Source organism: Pongo pygmaeus, chromosome 5 (genome assembly GCF_028885625.2).
Source record: "Pongo pygmaeus isolate AG05252 chromosome 5, NHGRI_mPonPyg2-v2.0_pri, whole genome shotgun sequence".
Classification (NCBI taxonomy): Eukaryota; Metazoa; Chordata; class Mammalia; order Primates; family Hominidae; genus Pongo; species Pongo pygmaeus.
This window is the reverse complement of record NC_072378.2, coordinates 36047220-36062148: the sequence shown is the minus strand read 5'-3', so window position 1 is coordinate 36062148 and position 14929 is coordinate 36047220. Positions and strand designations below refer to the sequence as shown.

At 42.1% G+C, this 14929-nt stretch overlaps 2 protein-coding genes across 3 annotated transcripts in view; both read left to right on the top strand.

The window, feature by feature from the left end:
- The first annotated feature begins 3197 nt into the window (after positions 1-3197).
- FKBP5 (FKBP prolyl isomerase 5) overlaps positions 3198-14929 on the top strand; it is a 111995-nt gene continuing 100263 nt past the window's right edge. Inside the window, exon 1 of one of the 2 annotated variants that reach the window (XM_054490673.2) lies at positions 3198-3387. The gene's annotated coding sequence lies outside the window, so the exon portion shown is untranslated. The remainder of the gene's footprint in view (positions 3388-14929) is intronic. The other variant, XM_054490675.2, reaches the window with a different exon arrangement.
- The window catches only part of LOC134739717 (collagen alpha-1(I) chain-like), a 34053-nt gene continuing 22517 nt past the window's right edge, over positions 3394-14929 (top strand). Inside the window, exon 1 of the mRNA XM_063666163.1 lies at positions 3394-4063. Within this exon, the coding sequence (XP_063522233.1) occupies positions 3399-4063 (665 nt within the window). The 5' untranslated portion in view covers positions 3394-3398. The remainder of the gene's footprint in view (positions 4064-14929) is intronic.

Below are 14929 nucleotides of genomic sequence, written 5' to 3'. Positions count from 1 at the left end.
GTGAGCCCTTGTCTCTAAAAGAAAAAGGAAGACAGAAAAAGAGAATCAAATGATAAAATGCATGTGAATGAGTCTAGTGAATGCCAAGTGCTTTTAAAATGAGATGTGGTTTGAGCAGTTCCACAAGCATGCCCAGGGTCACTACCAGTGACAGGCAGGACTGGCCACATAATTTGCAGGGCCCAGTGAAAAATGAGAGTGCAGGGCCCTTTGTTGAGAAAGTACTAAGAATTTCAAGACGGTGGCAGCAGAGCATTAGACCCAGCACAGGGCTCTTCTGAGTACACGGCCCTGTGTACTACACAGGTCACACACCCATTGAGCTGGTCTTAGGTACAGACCCTGCAAAGAACCATACTGTGCCTTAGGAAAGGGCTGCTCATCCCACATCCAGGTATCTGCAGCCATAGCCCATGCCATCTTTGAATTCTGAAGGGCAGCAATGTTTAGGGAAAATGCAAGCACACGTGTTTCCAAATGCCAAGGAAGGCAAGTGCAGTGATCAGAGTGGTTTTCTGGGAGAGTGGGTGGGGCTAGCAAGGCTGCCATCGGAACTGTGGAACTGACTGTTCTCCACAGACTCTGGCCTAGAAAAAAAAAGAACCGTGTAGCTGTATCTACAGGGCCTGTTGTTGTTGCTGCGGTGTATTACAACACAGCCTGGCAGCCTCCCCTGCCTTTCTGTCTTCCTCCTGGAAGAGCCTGGTCCCAGACATGTGACACGTCCACACAGCCCTCTGCAGATTTGCCCACACTGCTCCTCACTGTTCCCTCAATTATTAGGCTTTTCCAGGTCTGCATGCTTTTTGCTCACGCTGTCCCCTCCTGCCTGGGAGTCCCTTTCCTCCTTGTCCACACCCCTCTGTCTGGCAAACACCTACTTCATCTTCTAAGATTCAGCTCTACTGTCAGGTGACCTCTTCAATGAAGCCTTCCCTGCCTCTCGTAGGAAGAGCTGATTCCTCTTTCCTTGGCGCCTTCCACTGTGGCCTATGCAGGCATCTGTCACAACCCCTGTAACATGAAGAGGAGAACTGACATGTTATGTGTGTGTCACTATCTCCTAGTGAAGCTCTTGAGGGTTGGGTCATATATACCCTGATAGCATAGAGCTTAATATGTGCTGTTATTTTTATTTTATTTTATTTTATTTTATTTTGTTTTATTTTATTTTATTTTTTTGAGATGGAGTTTTGCTCTTGTTGCCCAGGCTGGAGTGCAATGGTGCCATCTCGGCTCACTGCAACCTCCGCCTGCCGGGTTCAAGCGATTCTTCTGCCTCAGCCTCCCGAGTAGCTGGGATTACAGGCATGTGCCACCATGCCTGGCTAATTTCGTATTTTTAGTAGAGATGGGGTTTCTCCATGTTGGTCAGGCTGGTCTCGAACTCCTGACCTCAGGTGATCCGCCCACCTCTGTCTCCCAAAGTGCTAGGATTACAGGTGTGAACCACTGTGCCCTGCCTAATATGTGCTATTATTAAGCGTAGTAGATGCTTAATCAATTGGTATTAGTATGCAGAGGAATTTTGATCAACTTTGTCTTTCTGCGTTAATGAACAAATACGTTGTTTCAGTGACTCTCCCTGGCAACTGGTAAACAGGGAAGCTTCTAGGCACTGAGGATAGACAAATGACTGAGACAGAACCCCTGCCCTCGAGGCGGTTTCAGTCTTGGCTTTATTTGTCTTTTCTGCAGACATTATCACTCTTTTTTTTTTTTTTTTTAGGATGGAGTCTTGCTCTTGTTACCCAGGCTGGAGTGCAATGGTGCAATCTCGGCTCACTACAACGTCTGTTCAAGCGAGTCTCCTGCCTCAGCCTCCTGAGTAGCTGGGATTACAGGCATGCGCCACCATGCCCGGCTAATTTTTTAAAATTATTTTTAGTAGAGACGGGGTTTCTCCATGTTGGTCAGGCTGGTCTCGAGCTCCTGACCTCAGGTGATCCGCCCACCTCGGCCTCCCAAAGTGCTGGGATTACAGGCGTGAGCCACCGCGCCCGGCCCCCAGACATCATCTCTTGAAGGCAGCATGGCGATTTGTAGACGAGGCTCTTCATAAATATTTGAATGCAGTATAGTGCAAAGAGAGCAGATTTGGAGCCAGGAGACCTGAGTTCTAATGTGGCTATGGGATATTAGGTTTCCATAGGTAACTATTAGGTCCCACGCGTAACTAGCTATGGGACATCAGGTTTCTGTTTCCTTAAAAATGGGAGAGTTGATTAGAGATTCCCGAAGGCCCAGGTGCAGCTCCTGCATCTCTATGGGAGTAACTCAGAGGTAGCCATCTGGTTGGCAGTCTACCCTTTGGAGTTGGCGGAAGAACTCAGCCATTTTGTTTTTGTTTTTGTTTTGAGATGGAGTCTTGCTCTGTCACCAGGCTGGAGTGTAGTGGCGTGATCTCGACTCACTACAACCTCTACCTCCCAGGTTCAAGCGATTCTCCTGCCTCAGCCTCCCGAGTAGCTGGGACGGCACGCGCCAACAAGCCCAGCTAATTTTTGTGTTTTTAGTAGAGACGAGGTTTCACCATGTTGGCTAGGATGGTCTCGATCTCTTGACCTCTTGGTCCGCCCACCTCGGCCTTCCAAAGTGCTGGGATTACAGGCGTAAGCCACCCCACCCGGCTGAACTCAGCGGTAAGGCCTCTTCCTGTTTTAATCTCCTGGGATCTCCTGCTTGAAAGGTAGCAAGCCAAGAGAAAGTATGGTCTTTACAGTCACTGGGTGTCCAGAGGGAGGTGATATCTGCTAAATCGGTTCTCTAGGTGGGATTTCCCCAGTCCCGACTGGGCATCTTAGACTTAATGGAGTTGCTTCCCAGGGCTAACCTGGCCAGCTGACCTAACAAACAGCCTGGCCTGCCCCTCTCCAGCCTCTAGGTAGGCCGGGTGGACAGATAGGAGGGGCAGTGCCTTCAGAGAGACGATACAGATGGGAAGTCAACTAGCTTGCTTAGGCATTAATTTCTCCGGAGGTAAGAGATGTGAGGGGGTGTCAGTTTCCACCATCCCTTCTCTATGGCCCCCACAAAGGGCAAGGGCCAGACACGTGGGCTGGCGTGGGGAGGAGGAGTAGCAAAGATGGGGGCGGGGCCTCATTTGCATGGACGGCGCGCGGCCACCAATCCGGACAGGCGGATCGACAGCCCGCGCGCCTTTTGGGGGCGGACTGACAGCCCCGGGGCCCTATGGAAGGCGGGTCCTGCGGCCGGCTGGGGCGGGACGGCGCCGGGCGCTGCCCCGGGGATTCGGGCCGGCTCGCGGGCGCTGCCAGTCTCGGGCGGCGGTGTCCGGCGCGCGGGCGGCCTGCGGGCGGGCTGAAGGGTTAGCGGAGCGCGGACAAGGCGGAGAGTGACGGAGTCGGCGAGCCCCCGCGGCGACAGGTACCGGCGCCATGGCCGCGGAGATGGGGCGGCCGGCCGCGGCGCCCCGGGAGCCGAACGCCCTCCTTCCAGGTCCCGCCGCGGCCGCACTCGCTGCCTCAGCTCCCACCCCCACGCGGCTTCGCAGCCCAGGAGCCGCGTGTCGAGGGGAGCGGGGTCCGGAAGCCTCGAGGGGAGCGCGCGGGAGGCCTCGGCCCCTCTGCGGCGCCCCTCGCCGCGCCCCAGGGGCCGCGGGGCCGGTGCTCCCCGCGGGAGGCGCGGAGACTAGTGGCCGCGGGCGCCGCTCTCCGCCCCCGCCGGCCTCTCCCGACAGAGGCGAGGCCGGTCGCGCCCGCCCGTCCTCACTGGGCTTTTGTTTCCCGCCCGGGATGACAGGTCCCGCTCCGCCTCCGGTCTCTGGCCCCCGGCTCTTCCCGGACAGGCAGCCGGACCCTCAGCCGGCACCGCTGCGGGCGGGAGCCAAACTTCGCTTTCGGGTCCGGGCGCCGGGACGCCGCGGGCGCGGGGCGGATTCGCCCACCTGGCGGGGCTGTGAAGGGGATGGTGGCGGGGTGGCCGCGCTCCGGGTGTGGACGGGCGGTCCCCGCCTTCACCTGCCGCCTCGGGACAAGCGTTGGGGAACTGCATCGCCGCTGTCGGCCGCTTGTGGAGGAGTCCGCGCAGCGCCGTCTAACAGGTGAACCGCGTCACTCCCAGGCCATACCGAAGCGGCTGAACGCTGTGCCAGGGCTCCTTATGCTCTTCTGTTCTGGGACGTGAAAACGCCTTCCGCCTTGTTGATCGTCCAAAAAGGTGCACCGGTCACAGTATGAGAGTCAAAAACCAGTATTACCAAAAAGACATTTCGAGCGTCAGGGTGCAGAGTGGCTTTCTTCGATTAACGAGCCGGCAGGAACATCGTAGTCTCTAAAATCGGGTTCTGCAGTGGTGGCGAAAGCGTAGTAAGATTCAAGTTGTAAGCGGAGATGCAGAACTCTAGATACCCTTCAGTGTGGTTCAGGACAGTGTGTTCAGCTTTTGGCCGCCGTTCAGTAAATTCTGCATGAAGCAGTTTGAGCTCGTGGTTTTGGATTTACTTTTCAGGAGTATGTTTTCCAGTGGAATAAGGCTTACTACTGAATGGGAGCTTTCTTTGCCTCTCTGAGGTAGACAGGAGTGTTTATTTTCATTGTCTTCCCATTTTGTTAGATTGTGGACAAGGGAAAAGTTAAAGCATATTTTGGTTAAGTATTTTTAATAGTCTGGGATTCTATCCACCTCCCCTATAAGGGTTTTTACTTTAGAGAATTATAAAATAATTCTCTAAAGGGAGCTGCTTCTCTTGGTGTTTGAATCAAAAGCCAAGAATCGACTTGAAAAAAATTCTTATTCTGGTGGGAAATTTTTATTGTCATACTTTCACTTCACCATTTTCTGTTTGTCTCTCCCCCAACTGACCTCTGCCTGACAATCTACAGTTATGGCCCTGACCAATTTAGAGATTCTATACAAATAAAATTTTTAAAACGAGGGTTATTAATACTCATTGTTTGTGAGAAACACTTTATTTAGTTACCTAGTTTTTTTCTTCTAATGTGTCTTGGTTGATATCTGTATTAGGTATGATTTATACTTCAGAGATTAAGTTTAAGTTAAGAACAAAGTTGCTAATCTTGATTTAATTATGCTAGTTTATTATTCATTGAATGGTCATTTTACTTATTTGCCTAGGTAATTAAAGTTAGCTAATAGCTGATAAGAGTTCGCCATTGAACCATCAACTCTTGAACCAATAAGTGTGACTATTTTAGATTTAAATAAATCATAGTGGTCTTTATTGTTTTATTTCTCCATAACAAGCTATGAGGTCTTTGTATGTTTCTGAGTCTTTAATTCTTTTAGTTATGGGAATTTTGGGTGAATTTCTTTTTTAAAACATATTTTTAGTCAGTTCCACATGAAAAACTTAAAATATTGCATTAGGCAACTAATTAAATCTTTAATTTTCTGTTTATTCTTGGAAAATAATGCATATTTTGGGTTCAGTTTAGTTTCCTAAAGGCTTCTCTGCTTAGGATGAATTAGTCCGGAGAAGAAAGATCATCCTGTTTGTATACCTGTAGAAGAAGTTACTGCTGTTAAAAGCTAAGTTGGCTTTTTGATGCTTAGTGTGGATAGGTTGAACAATGATTCATCCTCACGTACGGAGGGCTTATTCTGTATAAATAGTTGTAAGGAACTGGATAAGACTGTAGCTTCCATTATTTTTGATCGTTTATATAATTGCTCTTTAGTGTACTTGAATATGTTAAATACTATTAATAATTAGTTGTTTATTATCCTTATTCTATGATGATGTATGTATATATACCACATACAATAAAGTTGCATTTCATAAATTTGTTTACATGTAAGTATATTTTAGTATTTTAACTATAAAAGTTAAAGTTTTATTAACTTTAGGTTTAATTAAAAGCCCATTTTAAAATTTAGTTTTTAGGTATTTTAATTACTGATTTTTGTCTACTTTAACTTGTAATAGATGATATCATAAAATTATCAACTACAATTTCAGTTTCAAAAATTAAGCATAAGTTGAATTCTCAAATCCACACAATAAACATCGGGAGTGTTTTTAAAGCCATTTACCCTCAGGCATAACTCCTTTTGAGTTTGGAGGTGATAGTAAGTATTTTTAAATAAATGAAGCTACAGAAAACAAGGACTTATATTAAAACAGCTAACTTTGAGGCTAGATCAAATGGCACTATTATAGACATTAGTATTGCTTTTCTTTTTTTTTTTTTTGAGACGGAGTTTCGCTCTTGTTGCCCAGGCTGGAGTGCAAGGGTGCAGTCTCGGCTCATTGCAACCTCCGCCTCCCGGGTTCAAGCGATTCTCCTCCCTCAGCCTCCTGAGTAGCTGGGACTACAGGCCTGCGCCACCACGTCTGGCTAATTTTTGTACTTTTAGTAGAGATGGGATTTGCCGTGTTGGCCAGGCTGGTCTCGAACTCCTGACCTCAGGTGATCCACCCGCGTCAGCCTCCCAAAGTGCTGGTATTACAGGCGTGAGCCATCGTGCCCAGCCTAGTATTGCTTTATTTAACAGTAATATGCTTGCTGTACCTGGCATGAAGAATTCCTCTAAAGACCGTTAATTAAAATAAGTTTTCATAATTCCTAAAGAATAATCTATATTATACATATTGGCACACTAAATTTTGTAATTCATGTTTAACAATTAAATATCTGCATTTTATAATTCTGAAACTATTTGAACTTTACAACCTAGCTGATTAGTAGATTTTGTTTTTTAAGTATTTTATGTTTCTAAATTTTTCTGCAGTACATTTTAGTGCATTTTAAAATTCTGACATCATATCCCCAAAAGTACAAAGAAAATTAAATCTACATTCAGTAGCGACTGGGTGTATGGTGGTGTGTATGTCACATAACTATTGGTTTAAAACAATAACCACTTAAGTGTAATTTAATTTGCAAATGAGATGTTTATTTACTATGTAAAAGACAGTACTGCCAAATGAGACTGGTTAAAATAATTTACAGTAAGGCCATATGTACTAGCAGGTTACTAACAGATTAATAAGGATATTTTAACAATATTTAGAACACTAAAATTCCACTACTCAAAATAATTTGTACTTCTTATAGTAGTTTGAGAACCTACATTTTATGCTTAATGTAGTATTTACTTCTAGTCTTTTTTTTTTTGAGTCGTGGTCTTGCTTTATTGCCCAGGCTGGAGTGCTGTGGTGTGATCATGGCTCACTGTAGACTTCCCAAGCTCAAGAGATCCTCCTGCCCAACCTCCCGGTCTCAAGTGATCCTCCCACCTCAGCCTCCCAAGTAGCTGGGGTTACAGGCACACACCACCACACCTGGCTAATTTTTAAAACTTTTAATTTTTAGTAGAGATAAGGTCTCACTATGTTGCCCAGGCTGGTGTCCAACTCCTGAGCTCAAGTGATCCTCCTGCCTTGGCCTCCCAAAGTGCTGGGATTATAGGTGTGAGCCACAGTGCCGGGCCTACTTCTAGCCTCTTGGAAAACATTTGGTTAATGAAAGTGAAGGTCCACCAGAGGGAGTGTGGGGTCTATATATTTGTTGTATTTGTTTTTTACCCTTGGTCTGGAATCAAAACATTTAAAAAATAAGAATAAAATTTTATTTTAGTTCTCTAAAACAATCAGGCAAAAGATATTGAAAATTGTGACTGTAGTTGTTTGGAGTTGCTGTCATTTTTGTTATCAAAATCAAGGCTTAATCAAGGCTGTTTTCCTTCTTAGAAAAAGGTGGCGAAGTGCAGTGACTCACACCTGTAATGCCAGCACTTTGGGAAGCCAAGGCAGGTGGATTGCTTGAGCCCAGGAATTTGAGACCAGCCTGGGAAACATGGTGAAACCCCCTCTCTACAAAAATACAAAAGTTAGCCAGGTGTGGTGGAGTATACCTGTAGTCCCAGCTACTTGGGAGGCTGAGGTGGGAGGATCACTTGAGCCTGGGAGGTTGAGGCTGCAGTGAGCCGTGATTAAGCCATTGTACTCCAGCCTGGACAACAGAGTGAGACCCTGCCTTAAAAAAAAGTACAATTACTGGAAAAATGAAAATGATGTATTTTCAAAGTGAAATAATGGGTTTTTAAGTAAACAGTCACACATCTGTGAAAGCTAAGGAATTTCCAAATTCTTTATTTTATTATTATTATTTTTTGAGACAGTGTTTTGCTCTGTTGCTCAGGCTGGAGTGCAGCGGCACAATCTCGGCTCGCTGCAACTTCCATTGGTTCAAGCGATTCTTCCTGCCTCAGCCTCCTGAGTAGTGTATATATATATATATATACACTTTTTTTTTTTTTTTAAAGAGATTGTTTATTGCTCTGTCACCCAGGCTGAAGTGTGGTGGCTAACTGCAGCCTCGACACAAACTCCTGGGCTCAAGCAATCCTCTTGTCTCAGCCTCCCAAAGTGCTGGGATCCCAGGCCAAGCCACCATGCCTGGCTTAAAAATGTAGTACATTTGAATTGTATCTTTTTGAAATTGTTCATTTTTTGGAAAGAAGAAGAAGAGATGAAGAAAAATCAGACTGGAAGAGGGTTTTTTCCCTTTTGTAGTTGCACATCCTCAGTGGGCAGTGGTAAATTTCTAGAGTCATTTGTAGCATTCTGTTTTAATCTTGGCAATTTAAAGATGTTATAAATGAGGAGTCCCCAGAAAATGGTCATTTCATTATCAAAAGCAGGGTTGCAAATTTCAGATTGATCTTTTCAAAAGTTAGATTTGTACTTGTTTCTCAGTGTTCCTATCTCTGGAAACTAAAGAACCTCCTCCATTGTTAGCTGAAAATTGCACAGTGAATTTGAAAGTCAAGATGTCCCAGTCACGGACATAATGCTGCGATAGGTTACTTTTTGGAATGGAGAAAACATCTTAGAGATTGAGTCTGCATCAGAATATATTCTGAATGAGCATGGAATGTTCTTTACCCATGTTAGATATTAATTAATTTTTTCCATGTTTAACTTTTTTAAAAGAGCAAGACAATAAAAACAGTCTTGTAATCTGAACAGATATTTTGGGTTTTGTTGCTAGCATAAAAAGTATTGCCTAGTGGATGGTAACTCTGTTTTGAAATTCTAGCTTGGAGGAGGTGTTTGTTACAAGAGAAAAGGTGTTTCATTGAAACCTAACGGTAATTTACATGGAGAGATACTTGTTTCTCTTTTGAATTATTGTTAGGTTAAAACATAAACTTAGAAAAATTGAGATGCTCATCTTTCCCATCTTAGATTTACTTTCACTATGAACTTTATAAATTCTTTTTTTTGAGACAGAGTCTCACTCTGTCGCCCAGACTGGAGTGCAGTGGCGTGATCAGAATGATTCAACCTTATGTATGTGTGTGTATTATACATATATTACACATACGTATAAATATCAAATATCTTTATATATAACGGTATATATGGTTGCTATATGTTTTATGTGTGTATAGCAGTATCTATCTATACTGCCTTATTTCCCAGGCATATTTATATGCGAAACTTTTTTTCAATGAAATCTTATTGTACCAAGAGGAATAAGTATATATGCCCACAAAAAGACTGGGTCATAGCCACTTTTTTCACAGTAGGAATAAACTACTGATTCACACAGCAACATAGATGAATCTCAGAAATACTGTTCATAGCAAGAGAAGCCAAGCACAGATGAGTATGTATAAGTGTTTATGATGCCATTTATGAAAAATACAAGAACAGGCAAAACTAAGGTATGGTGATAGAAATCAGGACAGTGGTTGCCTCTGGGTAGGCGTTGTGGTTGACTGGAAAGGAGCACAAGGAAACTTTCTGGCATGATGGAAATATTCTGTAGCTTGACTTGGGTGATGGTAATTCAATTATATACTTTTTGGGTAACTTTGTTTTCATATAATTTTTAACTTACAGAAAAGTTGCAAGACTAGTACAAAGAGCTTCCGTATACCTTTATCCAGTTTTGCCAATTGTTATATACATTTACTCAAACATTACTGATTCAAACTTAAGATTTTATAGTATGTAAATTTTACTTTAATAAAGGAAAGAAAACTAAAAAAATTTGTTGAAAATGAGGATGATCTTGTTATCTAAAAAACATGAAATACCTCAGTTAGGAATTAACCAGTGGTTTAATAATGATGAGAAAAAGAATCGTTGACTATCTTTTGTCTTCATGTATATGTATTTATACTGCTTTTCACTAAAGACTCATGACATGTTTCTGTTAGAAGAAACAGGATCCTCAAAATGATTCAAGGTAGAACTGCCTACAAGGAAAACCTGCTTTATTTTGTTATCCTACACATGTCACCTAGGGAATGCAACTGAAACCTAGCAATAGCTTTCTGGGAATTGGAAGTTGTGACTGTTTCTGTTAAAAGAGTTTTATACCTACAATGTGGTAGCTGTTGCAAAGACATGAACAGTTTTTACTATCCTAGAACTTAGTCAAAGAAGAGGAGGCATACAAATCTGGTTGTTGTTTTTGGGTGGTGCTATATTTCATAGGCAGGAAAGACATTGGTGTTTGTAAACTAAACTATTCTTGATCATTGGTAAGTGGTAAATCTGTTACTGTCTACTAGATTTAATGTTCTCACAGCCTCAATAGTGTGATTTGATTTAGATTAAATCAATTTAAATCATAGCTTAAACAATAATGGCTAAAAAAATTCAACTTTCCCATTCTACTACTTATTTTATATAATTTTTAGTATGTATTAATTACAATTTAGTATTAGGCATAATTAATGGATATTGGTTCCTTTTTTTTTTCTTTTGAAACAGGGTCTAATTCTGTTGCCCTGTCTGGAGTGCAGTAGTGCAATCAAAGCTCACTGCAGCCTGGAACTCCTGGGCTTAAATGATTCTCCTCCCTCAGCCTCCTGAGTGGCTGGGACTATAGGCATGCACCACCATGTCTGGCTAATTAAAGAAAAATTGTAGAGACAGAGTCTTGCTATGTTGTTCAGGCTGGTCTTGAACTCCTGGCCTCAAGTGATCCTCCCGCCTTGGCCTCCCAAAGTGTTAGGACTGCAGGTATGAGCCACCATGCCTGGCCTGGTTCATTTTTTTAAATCTTTTTTTTTTTCCATCCACATCAGAAAGTTGTTTTATTTGGTTATGTAGTCGAGTAGAAGATGTTTGAAGTAACTGGAGGGCTAACCAGATGCTTCAACAAATTAATCATTGATATTCAAGATAAACATTTATTTTGCCTTTACTCATGAAAATAATAAAGTTATATGACCTATATATTTTTATTTATAAGTTTTTAAATTTAATATATTTTTTATTTCAATAGCTTTGGAGTACAAGTGGTTTTTGGTTACATGGGTGAATTATATCATGGTGAATTCTGAGATTTTAGTGCATCTGTTACCTGAGTAATACACATTTTACCCAATATGTAGTTTTTTATTCCTTTCCCCTGCCCTCTTCTGAGTCTCTAGAGTCCATTATATCACTCTGTATGCCTTTGTGTACTCATAGTTTATCTCCCACTTATAAGTGAGAACATGCAGTATTTGGTTTTCCATTCCTGAGTTAGTTCACTTAGAATAATGTATCCAGCTGTATCAAAGTTATTGTAAAAGACATTATTTTATTCCTTTTTTATGGCTGAGTAGTATTCCATTGTGTATGTATACCGTGTTTTCTTTACTCATTTAACCTATATATTTTTCAACAAAAACATAATTCTTTGAAGAGTGACAGATGTCTGATATCAATCAACATGGATAAAAGGACTAACTTTTTCCATGTGATAAACATGTTCATGTTTCTCTGAAATGACAGACTAGGCCTTTTCCCCTTTTATGGTCCATTTCACTATGGTGTTTAATTGATCAATCGAGAATGAAGAAAACATTATTTGAAAAGTATATGCCAGAATTTTGTTTAGAATGGTCAGCCTTAACTGAAGATAGGATTTAAAAAGTATACCTGTAAGTAGACCTTTTTAGACTTTTTATTATGAAAGTTGCACACATACACAGAACTGTAGAGAATTGTCTAATGAAGTTCCATATACCCCCTCTCCAGATTCTTTAATGAACCTCCACGTACCCATTCCCCAGATTCATTAATTACTGACATTTTGGTTATTTTTGTTTTATGTATTTTTTTGAGACAGGGTCCTACTTGTCGCTCAGGTTGAAATGCAGTGGTAAAATCACAGCACGCTGTAGCCTTGACCTCCTAAGCACAAACAGTCCTCCTCCCATTAGCCTCCACAGTAGCTGGGATTACAGGCATGCATCACCATGACCGGCTAATTTTTATGTTTTTTTGTAGAGCCAGAGTCTCACTATGTTGCTCAGGCTGGTCTTAAAATCCTGGGCTCAAGCTGTGCTCTTGCCTTGGCCTCGCAGAGTGTTAGGATTACAGGCATGAGCCACTGTGTCCAGTCATGTGCTTTTTTAAACTGTTAAATTCTCACAGAGATTATAAAACAGTGGTAGTATTGGTATACCAATTTTTTTCTGAGTTTTTTCCCGAAATTTTGTTATAAGTAGAGAAACATAAAAAACATTTTGTTTTAGCTCAGAGATTGACTTTGGACAAATGGTAATTATGAAACTGTTTTTGTCTTTAGCTTCTTTTTATCAATTCATAGCCTGGAAAAGAAAAAGAAGGATTAATTTTTATGCTTTTCATTAGAATAATTAGTTTAAGTACTCCGTATCTGTAGAATAAGGTACTGTTCATCTGGAAAGTTTGGTTAGTGTAATATCTTAGGAATGCAATTGTCTAAATGTTACTCTGTTGCCTTTTCTTTCTCTAAAACCTTCATCATTGCAGTGCTTTAACTGCCACCTCTTTTTTAGGCCCCAAACCTACATCACTGTCTAAACTTGAGGTCTAAAGACATTTTCAAGACACATTCACCTATGTCTTGAAATGAAATGTATTTAAATACCATCTCTGTAGCAGCTGTATACCAACATGACTCCTCCCCACTCCCTCCAGCCAAAACACTTCTCTTCCTGACTTCCCTCTTTAGCTGTTAATGACTCCAGTATTCTTATTGGTCATTTTGACTTTTCCTTCTTAAACTCAGTGAGTCACTAAATTCTTTTGTTTCTAACTTTATGTCTCTTTATCTTTTTGTCCTTTTGATTTTCACTACACTTGTCCTAATTTGGTTAACGTGTTAAAGCAGGATGTTATCCCGAATCTATAATGAACTTCATACATATCAAAATTAAGATATGCCCCCGATGTAAAATAGGACATTTTTTTCCCTTCCAGAGAAGGCCTCAGTGTGGTGGCGCGTGCCTGTAGTCCCAGCTACTCAAGAGGCTGAGGTGGGAGGGTCACTTGAACCCAGGAGGTTGAGGCTGCAATGAGCCATGATCACGCCACTGCACTCCAGTCTGGATGACAGAGAGAGCCTCTGTTTTTAAAAATTAAATTACAAAAAAAAGGCTTCAGTCAGCCTTTAGGCAGACACATCATTTTTAAGACCTAGGTAATAATTATATTTAAACCAAGGTGATATGGAAAATTGCCAAATCACTCAGCTCAAATAACCTGGTGAATAGTGGTGGCTGGCAGTGCCCATGATTTTTCAAGGAGTTTGAGCAGCAGACTTTCTTAGACCGCAGATTGTGGCCCAGGATGAATTCTCTCCAGCCCAGAATATCTGCAAGTGCTTTGTAGTAGGGGAAATGCTGAACTGAGTATATATAACACATTTTCAGGACTTCTAGTGTTTTTATGGGAGAAAGTACAGGTCTTTTCTTTGGGTTTATTTGAAGACTGTCTTCTTATCCCATATTTCCTGACCAAGATAGTTCCCTTTGAAAATCCACCTTTGCTGGGCCGGGCGCGGTGGCTCACACCTGTAATCCCAGCACTTTGGGAGGCCGAGGCGGGCGGATCACGAGGTCAGGAGATCGAGACCACCCTGGCTAACATGGTGAAACCCCGTCTCTACTAAAAACACAAAAAATTAGCTGGGCGTGATGGCGGGCGCCTGTAGTCCCAGCTACTTGGGAGACTGAGGCAGGAGAATGGAGTGAACCCGGGAGGCGGAGCTTGCAGTGAGCCGAGATTGTGCCACTGCACTCCAGCCGCGCAACAGAGGGAGACCACGTCTTAAAACAAAACAACAAAACAAAACAAAACAAAAGTCCACCTTTGCTGAAAATGACATGACACTCTATTTCATTACTCTGCCTTCTCTTTGCAGGCTTCTGGAATTGGTTTGTCAGAAAGCTAGGAGCTTGAGCTTAGTTGGGAGGAGATAAAATAGAAATGAGATTATAAGTGATCTCCTTTGTTCTTCCCACTAGCAGTTGTCTAGCTTCCAGGGGTCTTGGGCCTGATTCCTTTCCAAATGGGTGGTAGTTTTGACTTGTTTTTGGTCAGTTTATGGAGATTTCTTTCTTATTTCTGCCCTTTTGGGAAATGTTAAAATTTCCTCCTGGTACGAACCAAGACCCAGTTTAAGTAATTACTGACTTTGGGGATAAGAGAACGAAATACTATATTACCCTAGATAATTCAGAACATCTGATTATTTTCTCTGACAGAACTACAGATAATATAGGGATTTGGAAATGCTTATGCAGAAAATAATTTAATGATTATTAAGGGTGGAAAAAAGAGAAAAATAAACCATTCCTAGGAAGCCTGGTATGGTAGGAGTAGACACTGGAATGAGATTCAGGAGTGTTGCCACTAAGTTGCTGTATGATCTTGGGCGTGTTAAAATTACTTAACCATTCCGAGCCTTTATTTATAAAATGAGTGGGTTGGATTTTAGGTAGTGTCTTAAGGTCCCTCTGCAGTTCTGAAATTCTAAGATGAGTGGTTTCTCAGAAAAAAAAACTCCTAATTTATATGCTGTTCCTAGTTAATGATTTTTCAGGGGCTGTTTCTCATACATATTTTTCTGTTTCTATTAGCGGTTAGGAGAAGAAATAATTAAAGGTGTCAGCGTTTGTAAAGTGGATTTAGATTTATTTATATTTCTCCACTGAATTTATCCTGGAT